This window comes from Empidonax traillii, unplaced genomic scaffold, assembly GCF_003031625.1.
Source record: "Empidonax traillii isolate 1590-97213 ecotype Southwest subspecies unplaced genomic scaffold, ASM303162v1 scaffold225:size1387458, whole genome shotgun sequence".
In the NCBI taxonomy this organism is placed as follows: Eukaryota; Metazoa; Chordata; class Aves; order Passeriformes; family Tyrannidae; genus Empidonax; species Empidonax traillii.
In genome coordinates, this window is record NW_020955418.1 from 918,473 (window position 1) to 937,920 (window position 19,448).

At 38.4% G+C, this 19,448-nt stretch overlaps 1 protein-coding gene across 6 annotated transcripts in view; it reads right to left on the reverse strand.

The window, feature by feature from the left end:
- KIF13A (kinesin family member 13A) overlaps positions 1-19,448 on the reverse strand; it is a 104,993-nt gene that overhangs the window by 53,040 nt on the left and 32,505 nt on the right. For all 6 annotated transcript variants that reach the window (XM_027887922.1, XM_027887925.1, XM_027887924.1 and 3 more), the window contains exons 3-4: positions 12,175-12,187; positions 5,759-5,819 (exon numbers count right to left, since the gene is read on the reverse strand). In XM_027887922.1, the coding sequence (XP_027743723.1) occupies positions 5,759-5,819; positions 12,175-12,187 (74 nt within the window). The remainder of the gene's footprint in view (positions 1-5,758; positions 5,820-12,174; positions 12,188-19,448) is intronic.

The following is a 19,448-nucleotide window of genomic DNA, read 5'->3' on the forward strand; positions in this document are numbered from 1 at the left end:
GAGGACAAAACTTTTCTTGCCCACTGACAAGCGATAAACCAGCAGTCTCCTCCATGATTCATAAGGAAAAAAAAGCAGATACCAAAATGTTATAATACTGGGCATGCTCGTGATAAGCATAAGCTACAGAACTTTTTAGTGGGGAAGGAATTTATTTGAATCTTTTGAATATCATAGGCAAAGATGGATTTATTTTTCAGAAGAAATTTAATTTTCAAACTGCCAACACAAACTGAAAGTCAATTAGACACCAATATATAATTTTTAATTGATATTTTTATTACATCTTTTAAGAACTCGGCAATACCAACATAGACAAATGGGTCATTAAAGAGTGTTGTTTATGGTAACCAGCTGAATTATCGTGGAACAAAATAAGATTTGGTTTTAAGTGCACTCACACAAAGGAACAGAAAATGCTACAGTTCAATTATGGATATTTTATTAATTTCCTAATGCAGTGTACTGTTGAGGGCAACAGTTTATCATCCAAGAGATTTTGCTATTTTTCATTACAAAACCTCACTGTTTCCCCCATGAATTTTATTAGTGGGTTTGCCAACTGATTACAAAATCTGTAATATACAGAATTATGCCCATGTGCACTTACTGTCAAAAAAACATAATGCAGATCCATTGTCTACACTGCTGCAATTTTGTTTTGTTAAATAAACCTATACTGCCTGGAATGCATGCTTTTGCTTATTTACAGGACTTTTCTTCCACCGATTGCCGAGTGTTTAACAAGGTTAGTGGGGGATTTAACTTGATTCTGACTTAATTTACAGCAAAAGGGAGAAATACAGAAAACAAAAAAAAAAAAATTAGTTAACAGAAGGATTTCCCTTATTGTCTTTGAGACCGGGATTCCCAATCTTCCAGCTGGCTAAAGGCCAGAAACATCCATCCCCTCTCCCATCTTCTGCTCAGAACACTGGGGAGCCTCAGGTGACTGACAGACAGTGCAGTCAGTCAGGCTGGGGAAATCACACCCAGGGCCGTCAGGGAGCCCGTGCTCCAACTCCACCACTCACGATCTCTCATGAGAGTAGAACCATACAGATCTTTAAGCTAATTGCCAGGTTTGCTTCCTTTTGAATGTAGCAGTTGAAAATGCTGAAAGCATATATATTTCTTATACAGTTGAAGCTTAGCTCAAAGCCGGGTGTTTGGCCTTTCAGGACAATGCAGCCTGCAGAAGCAGAGCTGAGATGCCATGCCTAACACGATGCAGGTTAGGAACTTCATGAAAAATCCACGGGCAAGTTGATACAGCGTGGGGTCCTCGGAATGGGCCTGCCTAAGTGCTATAGAAGTTATTTATGCCATCTCTTGAATCCTTCCCAAACTGAAGGGTTTCTTTTCTTCCTTTTAAAAATACACTTCATCACAGACTTCAATAGGCTCTTACTGTTGTCCAGGCTTGTAAAAGGAATTCTTTGTTCTCTTTGCTGAGAATTTCTCAATATCTTCCTCTCAACCAAAATGCGAGCAGTTATTTGTCTCTGTGAGCTTCTCAAGGCAAGCAGGTGTGTCCTTTATACATGAACTGACTCTTCACCCATTCAAGTCAAGAACAAATGGTAATAAGCTACTTTGCTTACTCCCAAAACGCTTCTACTATAGCCTATACACAAAGCTCATCCCTCTTCCAGATCAAGGCAAATTCATTCTGTCCTTTAACCAAATTCCCTTCCCTCCTCAAAACCTATTTCATTGACTTCTTTCTCACCCTTTTTCAACAAGGGGTCCATATTCTCACCAAATACCCAATTATGTCTTTCAGAATTAAACCATCAGAAAAAAGTCAGAAGCTAGCATATGACAATTAGCACAAACCCAGAGGTTTGTAACCATTCCTTGCTTGGAATGACAGCCCCAAACTGTTCAGAAACATACAGCATCAGTATTCAGAGTAATCCTCCCTCTACCTGCTACCGGGTTGGATTAAAAAAAAATACAAAACAACAATAAAAAGCCAAATCAAACAAAAACAACCCCCCAAAAAACCCCACGCACTTTAACATAAGTTATAGATACTTAGTTTTCAGGCTTAAGAACAATTCAGACAGAGTTCTGAAATTCAAAGGGGGCTCTGCCAGTTGGTATTGGGGCTGGTGCTGTTTAAGATCTTTAAGATCCAACAACATGGACAGTGGGACTGAGTGCACCCTCAGCAAATTTGCTGATGACATTGAGCCACGTGGTGTGTTAGATGCCCTGGAGGGAAGGGATGCCATCCAGAGGAACCTCTACAGGCTTGAGAGGTGGGTCCCTGCACACCTCATGAATTTCAACTAAGCCAAGTGCAAGATCCTGCACCTGGGTCAAGGCAATCCCAAGCACAGATACAGCCTGGAAACGGGGGTAATTCACCCTGGAAAAGAGAATGATGATCCAGGGAGACCTTATAGCCTTCCAGTACCTGAAGGGGGCCACATAAAAGCTGGAGAAGGTCAAGGGGTAATGGCTTTACACTGAAAGTGTAGAAGGGATATTAGGAAGAAATTTTTTACTGTGAGGGTGGTGAAACAGTCGCACAGGTAGCCCAGAAAAGCTGTGGATGCCCCATCCCTGGAAGTGTTCCAGGCCAGGTTAGATGGGGCTCTGAGCAACCTGGTCTAGTGGAAGATCTTTAAAGTCCTAGATGGTCTTTAGGCCATTAGGCCATCAGGACTAGATGGTCTTTAAGATCACATCAATCCAAACCATTTTGTGACTCTATGATCTTGCAGTCTCTAACACAGTATATCAGTGTGTTAAAGAGCCCCCATCTCCTGCAGTATCTGAAATCAGGGTATCACTTCCACAAAGGTCTTGCAGAGAGCTTACTCCTATATTCTGTGCTCCAGACTCCCTGCTGTCTTTATCAGATAGTCCTGCAAGGACAGCTGCAAAGGTGCCTTCTGGACACTTACCATCATATGAAGGTTGCCTTCACCATCTCTGTCAGAGATACTGTTGGATCATTTTAGAATTTTGTAACCCAGTTTCCACTTCAGTGGAAAAAAAAAATTGGCTAAAAAAGCAATTCTGCTACCAACAGCATCAATTCCTGTGTTTTCAAGTGCTGGAAAGATAAGGTAAGTACTTTCAAACTTGTACTTCCTGAACATGAGTACAGAAAGAAAATTAGTACAAACAAAATAAGCCTTATGTTCAGCCAAAGAAGCTGAAGACATCTTACAGAATAAATTTAGGGTAAAAGAAAGAGATGGCTAATCCAATCTCAGGGTTAGCCTGGCTACCCCCCAGCCTTACCCATGTAATTAAGTTTATCCAAACAAGAATCTCACTCTTGAGCAAGATATTATTAATATTAACAAGATTAATAAGTGCTGGTAGTACTAGAGATAAATGAACAAAGTCAAAAATAAAACCAGCCCAATCATGTGTGATAGTTTTATGGATCCTGTAACAAACGTGTATTTCCAGGAGCAGACAAACTTTGGGTTTATTGGCATTTAAAAAAAAAAAACAAAACAAACAAACAGGACTCGGGCATATGTCATCTGTGGTGCATTCTGTGTGTTTTCTGATGTCACATGTATCAATCTTTAATCTAGTACGATATACAAAACAATATATGTTTTCAACAACATGCCTTTGTTTTGCACAGAGAGCAATGACCGACAGGGTAGCCTAGTACTTGAGAATCTCTTGTTAAACCTTTCACTGTCACATCTTCCACTGTACTCCTGTGAGACAGGTAAAAGTGCTTTTCAAGTAATTAAATTTGTTGCACATACCTTTTTTTTTTTTTATTTTAAGACTTTTACTTAAGCCTGAAGCTCATGCAGCTTACATTTCCAAGCACTCTGGACTAAGCTTTCAAGCTTTACACATATTTCTTTTTAATTGTGCAACTAATCCCTGCTCTTGTCAATGACATTAAACTTACACATCCACAGGGCGTTACTTTGGGCAGGGAATGTTTAATACACTTAGCTACCCTTCTGTAGCCCAGCATCCAGCAGGTTACAGTTTAGCTCAAAAACTTGAGGGTCAGATGGCTTGTTAGGACTCTTTAAGGTTTTTAATTCTGTTATAATCTTTAGTACAATCTCTGGACATAGACAACCTTTATATTTGCAAGGCATCTAGGACAATGGGGGTTTGTTCCACAAAGCAAAGAAATCATAAGAAACCCCAACCAAAACCAGTTATCATAAATTATTCTTTTTGTTTGTAAAAATGCACAGTAACTTAAGGCCAAGCTGTGAAACAGGCTTAGGCAGCCTTACTATTACTAATATATAAAAACTGAAATACTGTCATTTCTGCATTTGGTTTGTTTGCTCTAAACCAAGAAATACCACTGAAGTATAGGATAACATCTCTTCATGCATAAGCAGGTGAACGAGCCAAAAGCCAGTAACTTTGGTCTGAAACACTTTGGTGGGGTTTTTTTTTTAGTTACTTTTATTTTGATATTGTGTTAAAATCATTACGTTCTAGAACATGAGGGCTGGAAGTCACAAGTTAGCTTCAAGACCATACAACAACAATGACTAAAAAAAAAAAAAAAATCAGTGAAAGCATTGTTTTTCGTATGCAAGCCTTTTAACTCACATTCTTTGCATATTTGTGAAAAGGGAAAAAAAAACACCAATAGCAAAGCCTCCCTGCCAAGAAAACAGAAACAACCCAACAAAACAACAAAAAAACCTCTCTAACCCAACAAAAAAACCCACAATGTTTTGGTTTTCCTTTTTTCCACACAGGAACGTAAACTGGATTAGGCGAAAAAGCACCTCATAGCTTTTGGACAGTGAGAAAATTGGAAGAGATGTGAGCCACAGCTTTCCAGAGAACAGCCCAACAAGAGGTTGATCTATATACAGATAATAAAACTTCAGATAAGACAAATTCAATTACAGCTTCTGAAACAGGCTCGAGAGAACTTGTTCTGACTCAAATTAAAACCAAACAGACCTAGAACCCCACTGAATTCACCTGGAGATGAGTTAAACCAAGACAGAAAAAAGTTAGGGGTGTGTCTCGGCTCGCTCTCTTCTCTGCAAATGGGTTATCACCACGGTACACCCAACAGGTGCAGCTCCCACACGCACACTTGAGGCACATGGGGCCAAGTGCAATCCTTAAGATTTGGGATTGCAGTCAGAGATATATTTTAACACACGTATATGACAGTTCATTTATGAGACCTCTAGTGTCAAACTTTGAGGTAATTAACCCTTCAAGATCTTGTGGGCCACAAAATTTCATAATACAAATAACTAAGCTGAATGCTGTGTTCTTTTCTTTTCTGTGGACCACAGCTTTGAGATTGCAGCATTCAGAGCTCTCTCCACCAAAAGAAGTGCTCTTATAAAATATGAATATGCTAATACAAAAATCCAGTTACGAGAAACCTACAATCTTGCATGGATTATCCAGCTTTCAGAAGGAAGAAATCACAAAGCTGACTGCTAAAAACACACTAGGGATGAACGATCAGACTATGAATGACTTAAAAGATGTGCAAGCATCCCTCCTGAACAGCGTACCAGCTACTTTAAAATTTGCATTCCTTCTCGTCTGAGGCCTTACACTCAGATGATTCAATTCTGCAAAAATGAGATGCCTGCTTCTGTGAAGAAGTCAACTGAGCATCACAGTACAAAGTGCAGAAAAAAACTCCAAACCAACTCCACAAGGCAAAGAAAAACACCAAAGCAACTCCACAAAACAAAGGCCCAAACTCTCACATGTTCTCAAATTATTTCCACTGTCCAATGTATAGAAAATAGTTTACCTGCATATTTTGTGGTGTTTGATTCATCCATGGACCAGAAGCAGTGATCAAAGGCAAACACCTGCAGAAGCACATAGAAAGAGAAATTAGGATCCTCTGGCTACAAGGCATTTTTTTTAAAGCAGGACATATCTGTGACTGTGTAATTAGAGTCTACTGTTTCTGTAGATCCTAAATCAGAACTGTAAAGATGCTTCAGCAGCAGGAATACTTCTGTGAAATCTTGAGAGCTGCAAACCTCAATAATTCTTTTCTATCTGTATACTATTATACAAAATACTCCTTACTCTCTCCCTTAATGCAGATTTCAAAACACAGCCGAAATCTAATAACTAACTCCACTTTTCTCCAGGTACTAACACTAACAAACATTTCTGCCAACAGTAATGAAACAGCAGCACAAGGACTCAATATAATGAGATGACTATTTGGCAGACATCAACACAATATGCACAAAAGTTTTACTAATAGTTTCACTAAACTACAAGTTTTCCTAATACTCAGCGAGGATCATTACTACTTACAAGCCTTAAGGAGCAAATAAACAGTATTAGATTACCTGCCTAAATTAAGAGCACAGTGCTGCATCTCAGCAGAGGAAGCTCAGAAACTACAAACAGAAAATGTAGCTCTATTAGAGAGACAAGCTATGAGAGCCTGCTCTAATAAAAAGATCACTTAAAATCACTTCAGTAAAGAGTTCCAGCTAGGCAGAAATCGAATGAGGTTCAATACTGTGCTCACAGGGCTTGCAGACCTGGAACAGTGTCCTGTAAAACCACTTAACACATTGGGACTAGATCCAAGTTCCTTTTTCCGCACTTTTGGGAACATCACAGTGTAGACATATACCATTGGTTTTTTACAGCTTTATATGGCCACAAACACACCTAAGCTGCAGAGTATTGCCATGATAAACTGACTGTGGATGAGTTAAAGATGCAGATTCTGGTTTAGCTTTCTGCCTTGGGAGCACAAAAGGTGGGGAAAATCTCAAACCACCTTTTTAATAAAACTTTGCCCGGGTCAAGATTTTCTTTGCCTGGCCTTCCAAGAGCTGATCTCCTTAGTGAGACAAGCCATGCATGTTAATGTAGAGCAACAGCCACAGGCTCTGCTAGCAGAAACACCCCAATTCCCTAGAGAGAAGTCCTGAGGTGAGGAAGAAGGAGGATCATTTTCTTTCGGCTTTTGGGGATCAAGAACGTCTTGAACTCCCTGCTATTCAAAGTTACTGTGCAATCTAATCCACAGATATGTCGTAATCCAATCTAAGACATCTTCCCAAAATGTCTATTGCTGCAAATATTCCAGAAGGATAAAACCAGGTTAGCACAGTAATCTCACCTCCCTCTCTTTCCTCCAGTTTAATGAAAAACACATCAAATGGCTTGAGGGAAGACTCAATACTGAGACAACACCTAGTCCACGAGAGTGAAATGAGTTCTGGAATTCCCTTCTGAAGAGAAAACAAACAAACCCATAATAATAATAATCTAAAGGGAGGCCTGAGTCATTACTGCAGCACAAATAGAAGGAGACATCTTCATGAGTCAGAATGTTCCCTGACGTGACTGAGTCAAAGACGAAATTTGGCCACTGAACCGCAAGTAAAACGCAGCGGTTACTTCACCTTGTCTTCAGGCATTCGTGTAAGTAGGGGGCACTTTAAATTACTTTTGTGCATTTGATCATCACACTTCAAATCTAAGCATAAAAACCTGCCATCAATAAGAACCCCCTAACCCTTTTCCTAAATTCTGTAGTCCAAGAAGCACTGTTTCTCTTCTCATAGTCTATGGAAGTTTCCCTCGCAGGACTTAGTAACAATGCCTAATCTCTACGATGATCAAATGGCAAGCAATTCAATTACAAAAAAAACAAAACAAAACAAACCAAAAACAAACCTCTTGAAAGGATCCAAATCTACCAGATGCCAATTCTTCCCCCTTAAAACTAAGCATTATTTGCAGTGGATCACACAGATCAGTCAAAAAGGTTACCCAGCTACACATGCTCATGTGTAATGATTTAAATGTCAATACAGCAGTACTCTAGGCCAATTTAATCTACTGTCCTATGCATTTTCCCCTTGGTTAACACGGAAAATCAAGTCAGGATCATTAGTGACTTCTAATTTAAACACTCATTTTGCAAAGAGACTCTTAAAACTAAAATACGTGCTTATGGCCAGGAATTTCTCATAGAAAAGCAATTTTTATGGGGATTTTTTTAAAGAGATAAAAATTAGTCAGACTGATTTTTAAAAGGTCAAAAACGATTATGCAATAGGAAGATTAAAATTCTGCCTCAAGATAAAACAAATGTAAATATAGCATTTTAGTATGTTTTCATAACAAACATAAAAAGCCATGGCATGGACTTAGTCTATTTATAAAATCTGCTTTGGAAAATTGCCAAATCCTTCTAACAGAAGTAACAAGATTACTTTTTTTTTTTTTTTTTTTTTTAAAAAAAAAAAGAGTCAGGCAAAAAGGCAGAAACTGCTAGGGCATGCACTATCTGCAAAACACGTAGAGCAGCTGCAGCAAAACTCCCCTCTCCGTTAAAACTGGCAGAAGAACACTTAAAAATTACTTTGACTGGTGATGACAAAACAGCTACCCTGAACATTCCCAGCAACCACACTTTAAGGAAGCACCCAACACCCCAAAACAATTTTCTGGACGACTCAGACCTTTGGGAAAACAGATTGCAAATGCAAGAATTGACAGGGTAAGAAATTGATTATTCTTTCTTGAAAACAGAAACGGTGGGTATTACTTTTTCTTCCGATAGAAGTGTGCAGAATAATTATTATTTTTTCCTATTAATTTTTTCCCTGAAGAAGGTATTACACCCCCTGTCAACCTGACTACCAAAGCTATCAGAAGTTCTGTTAATGTTCAAGTCTCACACTCAGTGGCCAATACTCAAACTGGGCATCACTGGGCACTGAAAATGCCTTTTTAGCGAAGATCTTTACCAGCTCATATCAAAACTGTATCAACCAACTATATCAAAAGTACTATTGAAAAGCATTTGAACAGAGATATCTGTGACACAGAGAGAAACTTTAAATTTCAAGCACCTCATATGGACTAGTTTTTAACTACATTTTGGAAAATCTATTCCATTTAGGTGCTTAATATTAAAAGAAAAATAAAAGGCAAATACTTTTTGCATGAAATTGAAAGTTTAAAATTGCTACCTTTATTTCCACTAAGATTTCATGAACTTTCAGTTATTCTTCTACATCTCTGTGACTAAACAGATGAGTACTTGTGGTTTCCTACTGCCCTGATGTCAATTCTGCAGCCATTGTACCAGGAAGCTTAACAATTTTTCAGAAGACAAGCAAAATGGGAAAACCATGAAAGACAAGTATACATCTACCTCACATGTCTACATTGGCATTCAACTACAAGCAGCTTTAAGTTCCCACAGGTGTTGGCCAGTTCTCACAACTGGACCCAAAATTATTCTGGGTTTTCAAATTACACAGGGAACTAACAAACAAGCCTCAAGGTGTTCTTATTTTTGCAAGATTCTATGCCTCACAATTCATCCTAGCATCTGAAACAGAAAGCTGGATAAAAGGAAGCTGCCAGGAACCTGCCACAGTAGAGTAGTAGCTTATTAACAAAAACTTTTGAATGGAGGGATGAACGGGGTAGTTTTTCTCCCAGGTCTATTATTCCAATGTTTGACATTGCACTGTATTTTTAGCCTGTGTTGTATGAGAGTTGTAAAAAAAAGTTTAGACTAGTATTTTAGACATCTCAGAAACAGTCAAGTAAAAGACAGAGCTACAGGGCACAGCCTTGCACAAGTGGAAACCATAGTAAAAATCAGTATATGAGCTAGAGTAGGTACTCATTGTATATTCATTATAAGAATTTTACCTCACAAACATTACAGTACAAACATATAAAAATTGAATGCTACAAGAAAGAATTAGGTGGGAAGCACTAGATCCTGGTACTACTGTATCCAGAGTCATTCTAAGTGCTCACATTACCCTAAGTAAAAAGAGTTATGTAGGCCTTTTCTAGGTTAGAGAGAACTGTACTTGGAGCAAATACTGGAAATTAAACAAAAGACTTGTTCTGGTAACCACAAAGTTTAAGAAAAGTGAAAGATACGTGTCTTTGGTTCCTCCAGCAGACACCTATAGCAGTTTAAGGCAGCTGTTGGTTATTTTGCTAAGGAGATAGCTAGAGGTTATGGCTTCCTGCAAACTGGGATGCAGGTCCATGCATCCATTGTGTACATCAGTGAAAAATCTGGAGTTTTGTCTCAAAATCACCTGTACCTGTGGCTTAAAAATTAAATTGAGGATCTTAAACTAGAGGAGTCATTGTGTCTGACTGCTACACAGCAGTAACTTCTCACAGAATCTGATAAGACAGCAAATGGGTATTCACATTTTGAACAGCCCAAACACCATCCTGCAGAACTCATTTTCATTAGGGCCCCTAATCAATGCTTGAGGAATTAATAATTTTAAGAGTTTATGTATGCAAGTATACTTATGCAAACTACTTATAGGTAATGAGGACCATACCCAATATCAACTGCTTGCCAGACTAAGCCAAATTACATAATTAGTTTTAAAAAGGAGTTTAATGTCACATTCATTATTGTTTTGAAGCCTAATTCTCAGTATAGGCTAGACAGAGTCTGGGGTTTGAATTTAGCAATGCATTACCTAGACTGAGCATTACCCCTAACATATTGTCTGTGCAGCTATAAAATATTGCAAATGCATGGCTGATGTTTAATAGCCAATGCCATCTGACCAACAGATGGCCAATTAATCATATTCTGCTTTCATTGAGAAGCAGTCAGTCTGACTTGTTGGGTGACTTATGGGACTACCTGGTTCCTAAAAAGAAAAGGAAGGGATAACTGAGGAAGGGAAATTTTCGTTCATGGGGCAGCTGTTCCTACATGCCTATTACAAGTGCTGATGGAGATCAGTAATAAAGGAGATCCATAAGGATTCAAACAGAGTCTATGCCAGTAAGCTTAATGTAAATGGATGCCATTAAAGAACTGATATTAAAAAAAAAAAAAAAAGTTGGATACTATATGACAAACACAAGACCTACAGCAGGGCTGAAGAAGTATGGAAAGAAAATCTGAAGGGGGCATAGGGCACAGCTCACAGATCTCAGCTCAGAACAACCATTTTACCTTTGCCACAAAATTATACTTAAATGATGTTTGTAGAAGTAGCAAAGTACCCTAATAACCTTATAATAAATTTTCTTATCACATCTTCTGAGCTACCAAGTTGAATTGGCAAAATAATTCATCCATGGCTGATGATAAACTAGTTCATTAAGGACAAAGAGAATTCCAATATTTCTAAAATTTTATTTAAAAAAATCCTGCTTTGAAGATCAACTACATGCAGTACCCTAAAACCTATATAAATCAAGTAACACCCAAATCTCATATCACACCCTCACAAACTCAACAAAGCCTATTTTCCACTGACGGCATGAACCTTAAAATGTCTCAAACTGAAAACCATTTCACATAACATCAGAAGTTTCAGCATTACAGCTTGAGGATATTAATGACCATCCAACTATATCTAACAATAATGCGACATTTACGCACAACGTGCAGCTGTTCTGCTTTTGTCAAAGGAATACAAGGCCATAATTGAGCTTTTACATAATGCTGAGAATAACTTTATCTGCTTATAATAAAACACGAATGATGTACTGCAGAAAATGAAAGCTCTTGTAAAAACACTTTTTTTGGGGCGAAATTACAACAGAAAGGAGGGGGTTTTTCCCCATAGAAAAAAAGGTCTAATAGTGATCAAACTGTCTAGTATTAAATATCTCAATTGGCACTGATAGAAGAACTGTCCTAATATAGGTACATAATGTCCTAATATAGGTACACAACACTTTTTCTCCTGCCCTTCCTCTGCACTACAAACAATCTTTTCTAAGTGAATTCTGGTGTACCTTGGCAATTTTACACCAATTATTAATTTCTGACTATCATCCAGTACAAACAAAAATGGTTTGCTTCTCACTGGATGCATTTTGTCCCCTTTTAAGAACAGTAATTTAACTTTTAAGCAGAATTGCGTACAATGAAATGTTTTACACACAATACTTATTTACTTTTTAAAATATTTTTATGAATGCCTTACAATTATGGCTCTTCCTGGTCACAGCTTAAGCAAGTCATGTGCCTTGCCTGAATGTCAGTTGGATTAAAACATATTCTTCTGAAATTATGAAGTCTTTTAACTTCGAATTATGAGGAACAGATAATTTTTTTTTTTAAATATCCAAGATCTATATACTACAGCACTGTGGCCAACTCTTCTGCATTGCTCAACATTTTCAAGCAGATACAAATATAAAAAGAGACAAAATACTTACCTTAGGTGGTTTTCTAGATGATTGGCAAGAAAAGCAGCAACGATGACAAGAAGCACGAATACACCATTCACATAAAGAGAAGGGAGCAAAAAAAAAAAAAGGAAAGAAACAAAGTCAGTGAACGTCATCATTATAATCTGAACTTTTTTTTAATCCACAATGAATTTAAGAATAATCAGAAGATATTTAAAACACATACCACAGATTTTTAACCAGTAAGTACTTAATTACTAATACAATCCCACGTTAAAAAAGAAAGGAAAATGTCAAGATTCCTTACGGATATAAAAACCAACAGAACTGAGTTCCAGAAGGCAGACAAGAATATGTTTTGTCATGGAAGTCAACACACAGCCCATCTTTGGTGGCAAGTAAACTGAGCCTGCAAACTGGCAGACCCAGGTGCCAGGGTGAAGCCCCACTGACTTCAGCAGTGCTACACATGCATGACCAAGGGAAGAGACAAACAAAATTATTGTAAGATTATAGAGGTGTGAAAAAAAAAATTAACCTGTGTTCTCCATGGCCACAGAAAGCCTACACAGAGCATAAGAAACCAGTGTAAAAGCACCATTACCCTTCACACATAACTCTAATGGGTGTTGTCAGAAATAAAACAGGCACTACAAACCCCCAGTCTGAAGACAACAGCTCAGAGTACTTCAACTTGTCCTTAAATGCATTCATGCTTACGCTGGCAGCCATATGGCCACATTGTAAATTAAATCAGTCGGAGGATTTTTTGGTGTGATTGGTTTCAAGTGAGATCACTGCCCTGTTTCACTATGCAGCCCTGTGCTCACTAATGGCAATGCAAGAGAGGAGAACGAACATTGCAGAATGACAAGCTATTCATCAAAACCACAAACTGAGGCATATGTTTCAATTATATATTGAAATAAGCCTAAAATGATACACAGAAGAAATTTCCAGTTGCTCTTCACATGTAGGGGAAAAAAGCACGGATGAAAGAAGGAAAAATAACATGGATGAAGACAAAAAACACAACCAGAAAGGTCTACAGACCTTTGTCTGCAGACAAACAACACAAGCAGAGAACACTGTAAGGTTTATGAGATAAGGGTATGGATGAAAGGTATAGCAACAGACACTACACAGAATTCAAAGATATCAAGAGGCTACACTCTCAGTGCAGAAACACGTGGGACCAAGCCACGCTTTCATCCACCAGACTATGCATACCAACTGCACCAAGTCGGGAGGTGGGGGGAAGACAGAAAACACTTCGAGCAGTTTTCTCAGCAACCCACAATACAAGAGCTCAGCAAAAGATGCTGAAGGGACACAAATCCACAAACACACCTTATGCAATCTCTTCTGCCTACTCTCAGCTCGTACCTTAGATGACACGTCTGCCTGAACCAGAAGTTACATAGCTGGTACAGGGTACTGCTGTAATGCAAACATCGTTTGCCTCTGAGCTAAACCACTTGCTGCAGCTTTACCCTTTCATTAATGGTGGCTACTCAGGCTCAGTCCATGGCTAGCTCATGTACAGGTGGCTCAGAACTTGTGCAGAATGCACTCTTATCTAACTGAAAAATACATTTAGTTGTACCCTGAATATTTTCATTTTAATCATCGTTTTCAGATGTGATGCAAGTCCAACATTATCAGCTTGTCCAGACAGAGTCCCAGCACCAGCTCAAAACTCCCAAAAGAAGTTCCTGCAGAAACAAGTCATCCAAGGTCTTTTGGAAAGCTTTTAAATACATTCATATCTTGAAAAAGAATTCCAGAATACATCAGCTTTCTTAGGGAATTCCTGATAGACTGCTGTATGGGTTCAGCAGAAGCCCTAAACAGTTTGGTTGAAGTAAAAACCAACATAAAGTTTATCAACTTCTTTTTTTTTTTTTTTTCCTGAGGTCATTCTTATAAGTCCTAACTGGAAAAGGTACAGAACACAACTGAAGTAAACAAATGGTTTGATTTTTAAGATTTCTTAAGATGTTTACTTAAGCAACATAAGCCACTACCTTTTTGGAAGTCTCATCTTACTCTAACTTGATGTCCATTTCACAAAAAGCATAAAAGCCACTTTTTAAAGTCCTGGTGGACAGTAGAGCTTCCCAGTGGCATCACTGATCTCAGGGGTTTCAAAGCACAAAGAGCTGCAGCTTCCTACCACAATGTCACATCCTACTGCTCCAAACTCTCAAGATCAACCTAAGCAACCCCTAACAACTCCCTGCATCACCAAAAGCAATACGATCAAAGGCCTCTGCAGTAAGTCAGCTATATTGTCTCACAGGATAGATTTTGAAGCTATTTGGAAATCCCAGGTAACCAACTCAGCGTAGCCATTATCGTGGCAGTGATTCAGGTGGAGACACTCCGAAATATTTACTTCAAGCAAAGGACTCAGACTAATAAATAAAGAACTGTGTACAGTTTACCAGAAATCACATCTTGTGGCAGCTTAAAGATGTGCTATAAACCCCTGCATTACCCTCAATCAATTTTTCACTTACATTTTTTTGGTCTGCTTTTTAATTTTATTTTAATAAGTACTTAATTGTTTCTTTTCTTTCCTAGAAACCAGCAGCTTTCAGCTTCAAAGATAATTGAATTTGTCTCAATTTTTACCAAACAGTGACCACAGAAATGTGGTGATTCAGTGACACAGCTGGGGCTGGGGAGGCAGGTACACACACACACAACATATGTATGGACAAGAGACCAGAGATACAACAATCAGAATGTTTATTTCCAAAAACTTTTAGTTACATGTCTAATCATCCTTGGTGTCAATGATAAGATGTGAGTAATACCTTTTGAGTGACAACAAAATCTCCTCTACAGTGGACAGCCAATACAACTTCAGGATATTATCAGAGCTACCTAACCTTTTAATGCATCTGCACAACAACAGATTTTGGTTTAACCTGACAGGCATCTTCAACCTGCATTCTCAGACAGAAGACTGACTTTTCTCATATGTCTGGAACTCAAAACCCAAGCAAATACCATCAAGAGCCTGAAAAATATTCTCATAGGCCAAGAGAAAAGTATGAATTTCAGTGACCACAAAGCTTCTGAACTTGCTTCTGCCTTTGTCTTTAAGCCATCAGGAGTTTAGTAAAATACCACTAGAATGATTTTCCAACTTTACTGAGCAGTGTGTCTGGTGCCAGTATCTACTAAGGCTTTATCTTCCACAAGCCTCTCCTGTCTTGCTTGGCTAACATACATGAAGACCCCAGACTGTCCAGCTACCTAAAATTTTAAGCCAAATAAAGAATTTATATAAAACAATTTATAGAATGTGCAAATATGTAAACTTTTTTTCCTGTTGTCCCCTGCTACAATTAAAAATGCTTCTCACATTTGCCAAGAGAAGTGACTCACAAAATGTCAGTTCTCACGTTCAGTGTCAGAACATGAATGAGAAGTCTTCCTGATTGCATTCACATTTTCTCCCTAACAACTACCCCACTGCCTGTGACAGCACACCATGAGAGGAGTGCACTTCGCTAGTAGTTTAACAAAGGTTGTTTAGCAAAGGTTATTTATCAACCTTAGCAAAGGTTGTTTCTTCTTTTTTATCTTTTTAACTGCCTACATCCTCTCCCAGGAGTCTTCTTTTGTCATATAGAAAACTAGTTCCATGCAACTGGAAGACACTCTTGCACTGTGAACATCCAGAAATGTGTGATACTGTCATCTTAAAGACTTCATAACTTTCAGAACAAGAACTTTCTTGTCCCTTAGCGAGTGTTTTCAGCATTCCCAACCAAATGTCACTTCTACCAGAAGGAAAAACATTTTATAAACAAATAAATAAATAAAACCTCCAGAGAACTGTTTTTTCTCTCCGTTCCATATAATGGGGTTTCATTACCCCACCTGCTCCCCACATCCAGCTAAGAACGTCACCTTCAGTAGGGACAAGGTACAATCAAAAACGAGAACGTAGGTGTAAAGCCTGCTGCTCCACATTAAAGGAGACAGAGACCAGGGCATCTCTGAAAAACAGGTTTCAGATTATTTGGAACGTTCACATAACCAAATTCATCTTCAATTCAGCTGTTCTAAGAAGCCAGGTAGGTCATAATCATAATATAATTATTTTAGATTCTGGAAAGTATTTAGTGGGTTTTTTCCTTTCTCACATTAGTTAATCAGGATGAAGCAATCATAACCAGTTATGTTAAATAACCACACATAGTATCTATGAATGAATGAACGAACCAGATGACTTTGCAGCTCTTGTAAGCTGACTATACCAAAAGCCATCATCTAAGACTGAGTTTGAAATACCCTTTTGCTCTCATCACATGTGCAACCTCAGCAAATTCATGGTACTCACTGATTTCCCAAATATAAAATTGTTTACATTTAAGTGGCTACATAGTCAGTGATGCACTCTTCAGGGTCACTGGTCAAAAGAATTATTACAAGCAACTATCAATATACAAGAAAAGAGACAAAAGTCTTCAGGTTTTTATATGATGAGTTGAAAAAGTTTTCTTCTCTCCTCTGGAAGTATAAAGATAAGCAAATTGAAAAGATCATCCTGATAAAAAATAATATTTCTTACATTTCACTGCTCCAGCACCTCTGGAGTCTAAAGACCAGCTCTTCAAAACAAATAATATAGTATTTTTGAGCGGTTTTAAATTTTGTTTTGTTTTCTAAAACCAGGCTTAAAATCTTACAACTCAGGCTGAGTATATCACCAGCAGTGTGCATTTGCACACTCACTCAAGGGCAGAGTGCAAGGAAACAAACCAGTGGCAGGACCATCAGAACAAGTGTACCTTGCTGTCTGGGACAGAAGTAACAGCCCTGTTTGTTTATCCGTGTGTGGGAAGCTTTCAGAGTGGCTGCAGCACAGACAGCAGACACTCAGCACTCCCAGCTGCAAACAATGTAAATTATGTAGAAGCAGAGAGATAGTGTTTCTCCTATCTTTCACAGTAAGATCACGTAGCTCTAGGACTCCTTCCTTCTCTCATGGTTTATCACTAGAGGCTGTTACTTGGAGGTTTGATACCAAGCACCTTAAAAAGTGTGGCTATAAATTATTGATGGACACTGTACTAAACCACCACGGAAAAGATCGCAGGCTGCCACAGTAACAGTTTCAGATAATAATCATATACTGCAAACTACTGGCAGTGCATCATCTTCTCTATAAAGAACACAGGAAAAGGACATTTTATTTACCCATTTCCCCTATGAATTTTCTAAACACAAAAGGAGATTGAAGTAGATGGTAGGGGTGATGCCCTTACAGGGAACAGCATCCCACCTTGGTCCTTGTCTGGGGCACCTCCTGTCCAGCTGACTAATGAAGCTGGCATCACAGTTCGATACCAGGATTCCTGGAAGAGTGATTTTACTGTGTGAGCACACATATATACAAAAATATAGATAATTAGTTATTTTATATTCTTGCATAAGGTGAACAGCACATGCCCTGTGTCTACTTAATCCTCCTACCCAGCAGAAGTCTGCTCTACAGATGAAATAATCCTTTGAAGAACAGCGAAAGAAAAGCATTTTAACAAGCAAAGCAATTTGAGCAAGTGGCTGCATAATAAGGTAGTAGCTGGTCATAATCAGAAACACCACGAGAAACAGATTCATACTCTAATAACAATTTGTTCCCACATGCTTTATAGAAACCTACCACATGCAAAGTGAAAAGTCAGACACCAAAATCCGAATGACAAATACTGCTGTGCAAGTTAAACAAAATAGACATTACAGTAGCAGAGTGACTTCCATGACGAAGAAAGAAGTGGAAAAAAATGCCTGGAAATTTCACCATTACAGGGTTCCACTCCAAGCACTGGGGTTCATTCACTACAGCAATGAAACCACAGGTCATGAAACCAACACAAGCTCGTTAAAGTAAGTGAAAGGCATTATATTCTGACATTTACAAGACGGAAAACAGAATGTGACAACTGTCCGGGAACACCATTAGTCACTAACTTACCTTCCCTCCCAAGTTCTGACTATTTTTTACTGCCAAAGGCATTATTATTCCAATGCCAGCAATTTGTTGACATGAAGTTCAAGTGTTTCTAATCTTTACACAAACCAAAAAGGGCTGACACCTATCCTATATGCAACAGCACACCACTTTGCAAAGAGCAGTTGGCTTAGGAGAACAGTTACAACCCACTAGCAGAAAGATTCATCTATCACTCTGCTAAAAAAACTCACCAAAAAATAATCTGAATACTCTCCCATATAAAACAAGTTGGGGGGGGTATGTTTGGGGTTTTTTTTAAATCCCAATTCGGTTCATTTGCTTAGTTTTACTGAAAAGGCAAAAGCTAACTAAAATTGTCATTCTGCTATGAGATCAAAGAGCTCTACTGCAGCCCTGACTGCTCAGACTCCACATAGAATCTACCACATTAAATAATCCATTTTCCCCAAGTCTTTAATCATACTCATTCAAAACTTATCCAAAACTCTTGTTATTGTAATGAAAACCTGCCACCCTGATTACAATTACAACGTAGCCACAATCACAAGTATACCAAGTTTGCTCTTATTAACACCCAGCCAGCCTCATAACAAAAAGGCAAAAGAATGCAAGTCTACCTAATGTTCATAGCAAGGGCAGACACACTACCACGTACTCCTGATCCTTTTAAAACAATTCTTTTTCCCTCCTTTTCAATAAAACTGAAGAAGAAAATAAACACAAGAAACTAAACAAAGAGACTTTTACTACCTAATCAGGTTTAGCTAACGAGGATGAGGAAATGAGGCAGGGGGAAAAGAATCTGATCTCAGCACCCAAGACCTATTAGCTCTTAGGGCTAGTCTCCCGTGAATGGTTCTTAGCCTGACTGCAATGAAACTGCTGTCAGAGTTCTGGAAACTATGTAGAAACACATTCTATGAATGTTAATAAAACTGCAGTGGCATTTCTCAGGCCCCCATTATTCTTATTCTGTTGCCTTTGTTACTAGTGCTCTTGAGGATAAAACACCCCAAGCATTAACTGGCATTTCAACTCTGTGGCAAACTCTATTGAGACTCTTACACCAGCCAGTCACTGGAGTCAGCTACTCACAGCTATTAACCACCCCCTAAGTCTCCAAAGTCAATGGAAAATGTGCCCTTTCAGCACTACCACTCCTTTAAAATTCCTTCAGAAATGCTTGTAAGAACCATCAAAACATCAGTGAGGATATACCCCTTATGGAGGTAGTGCTCAAAGCTATTTGAAAAATACTCTGCTATTTTATCACTATATACAGTATTTAATCCAAGACAGATTG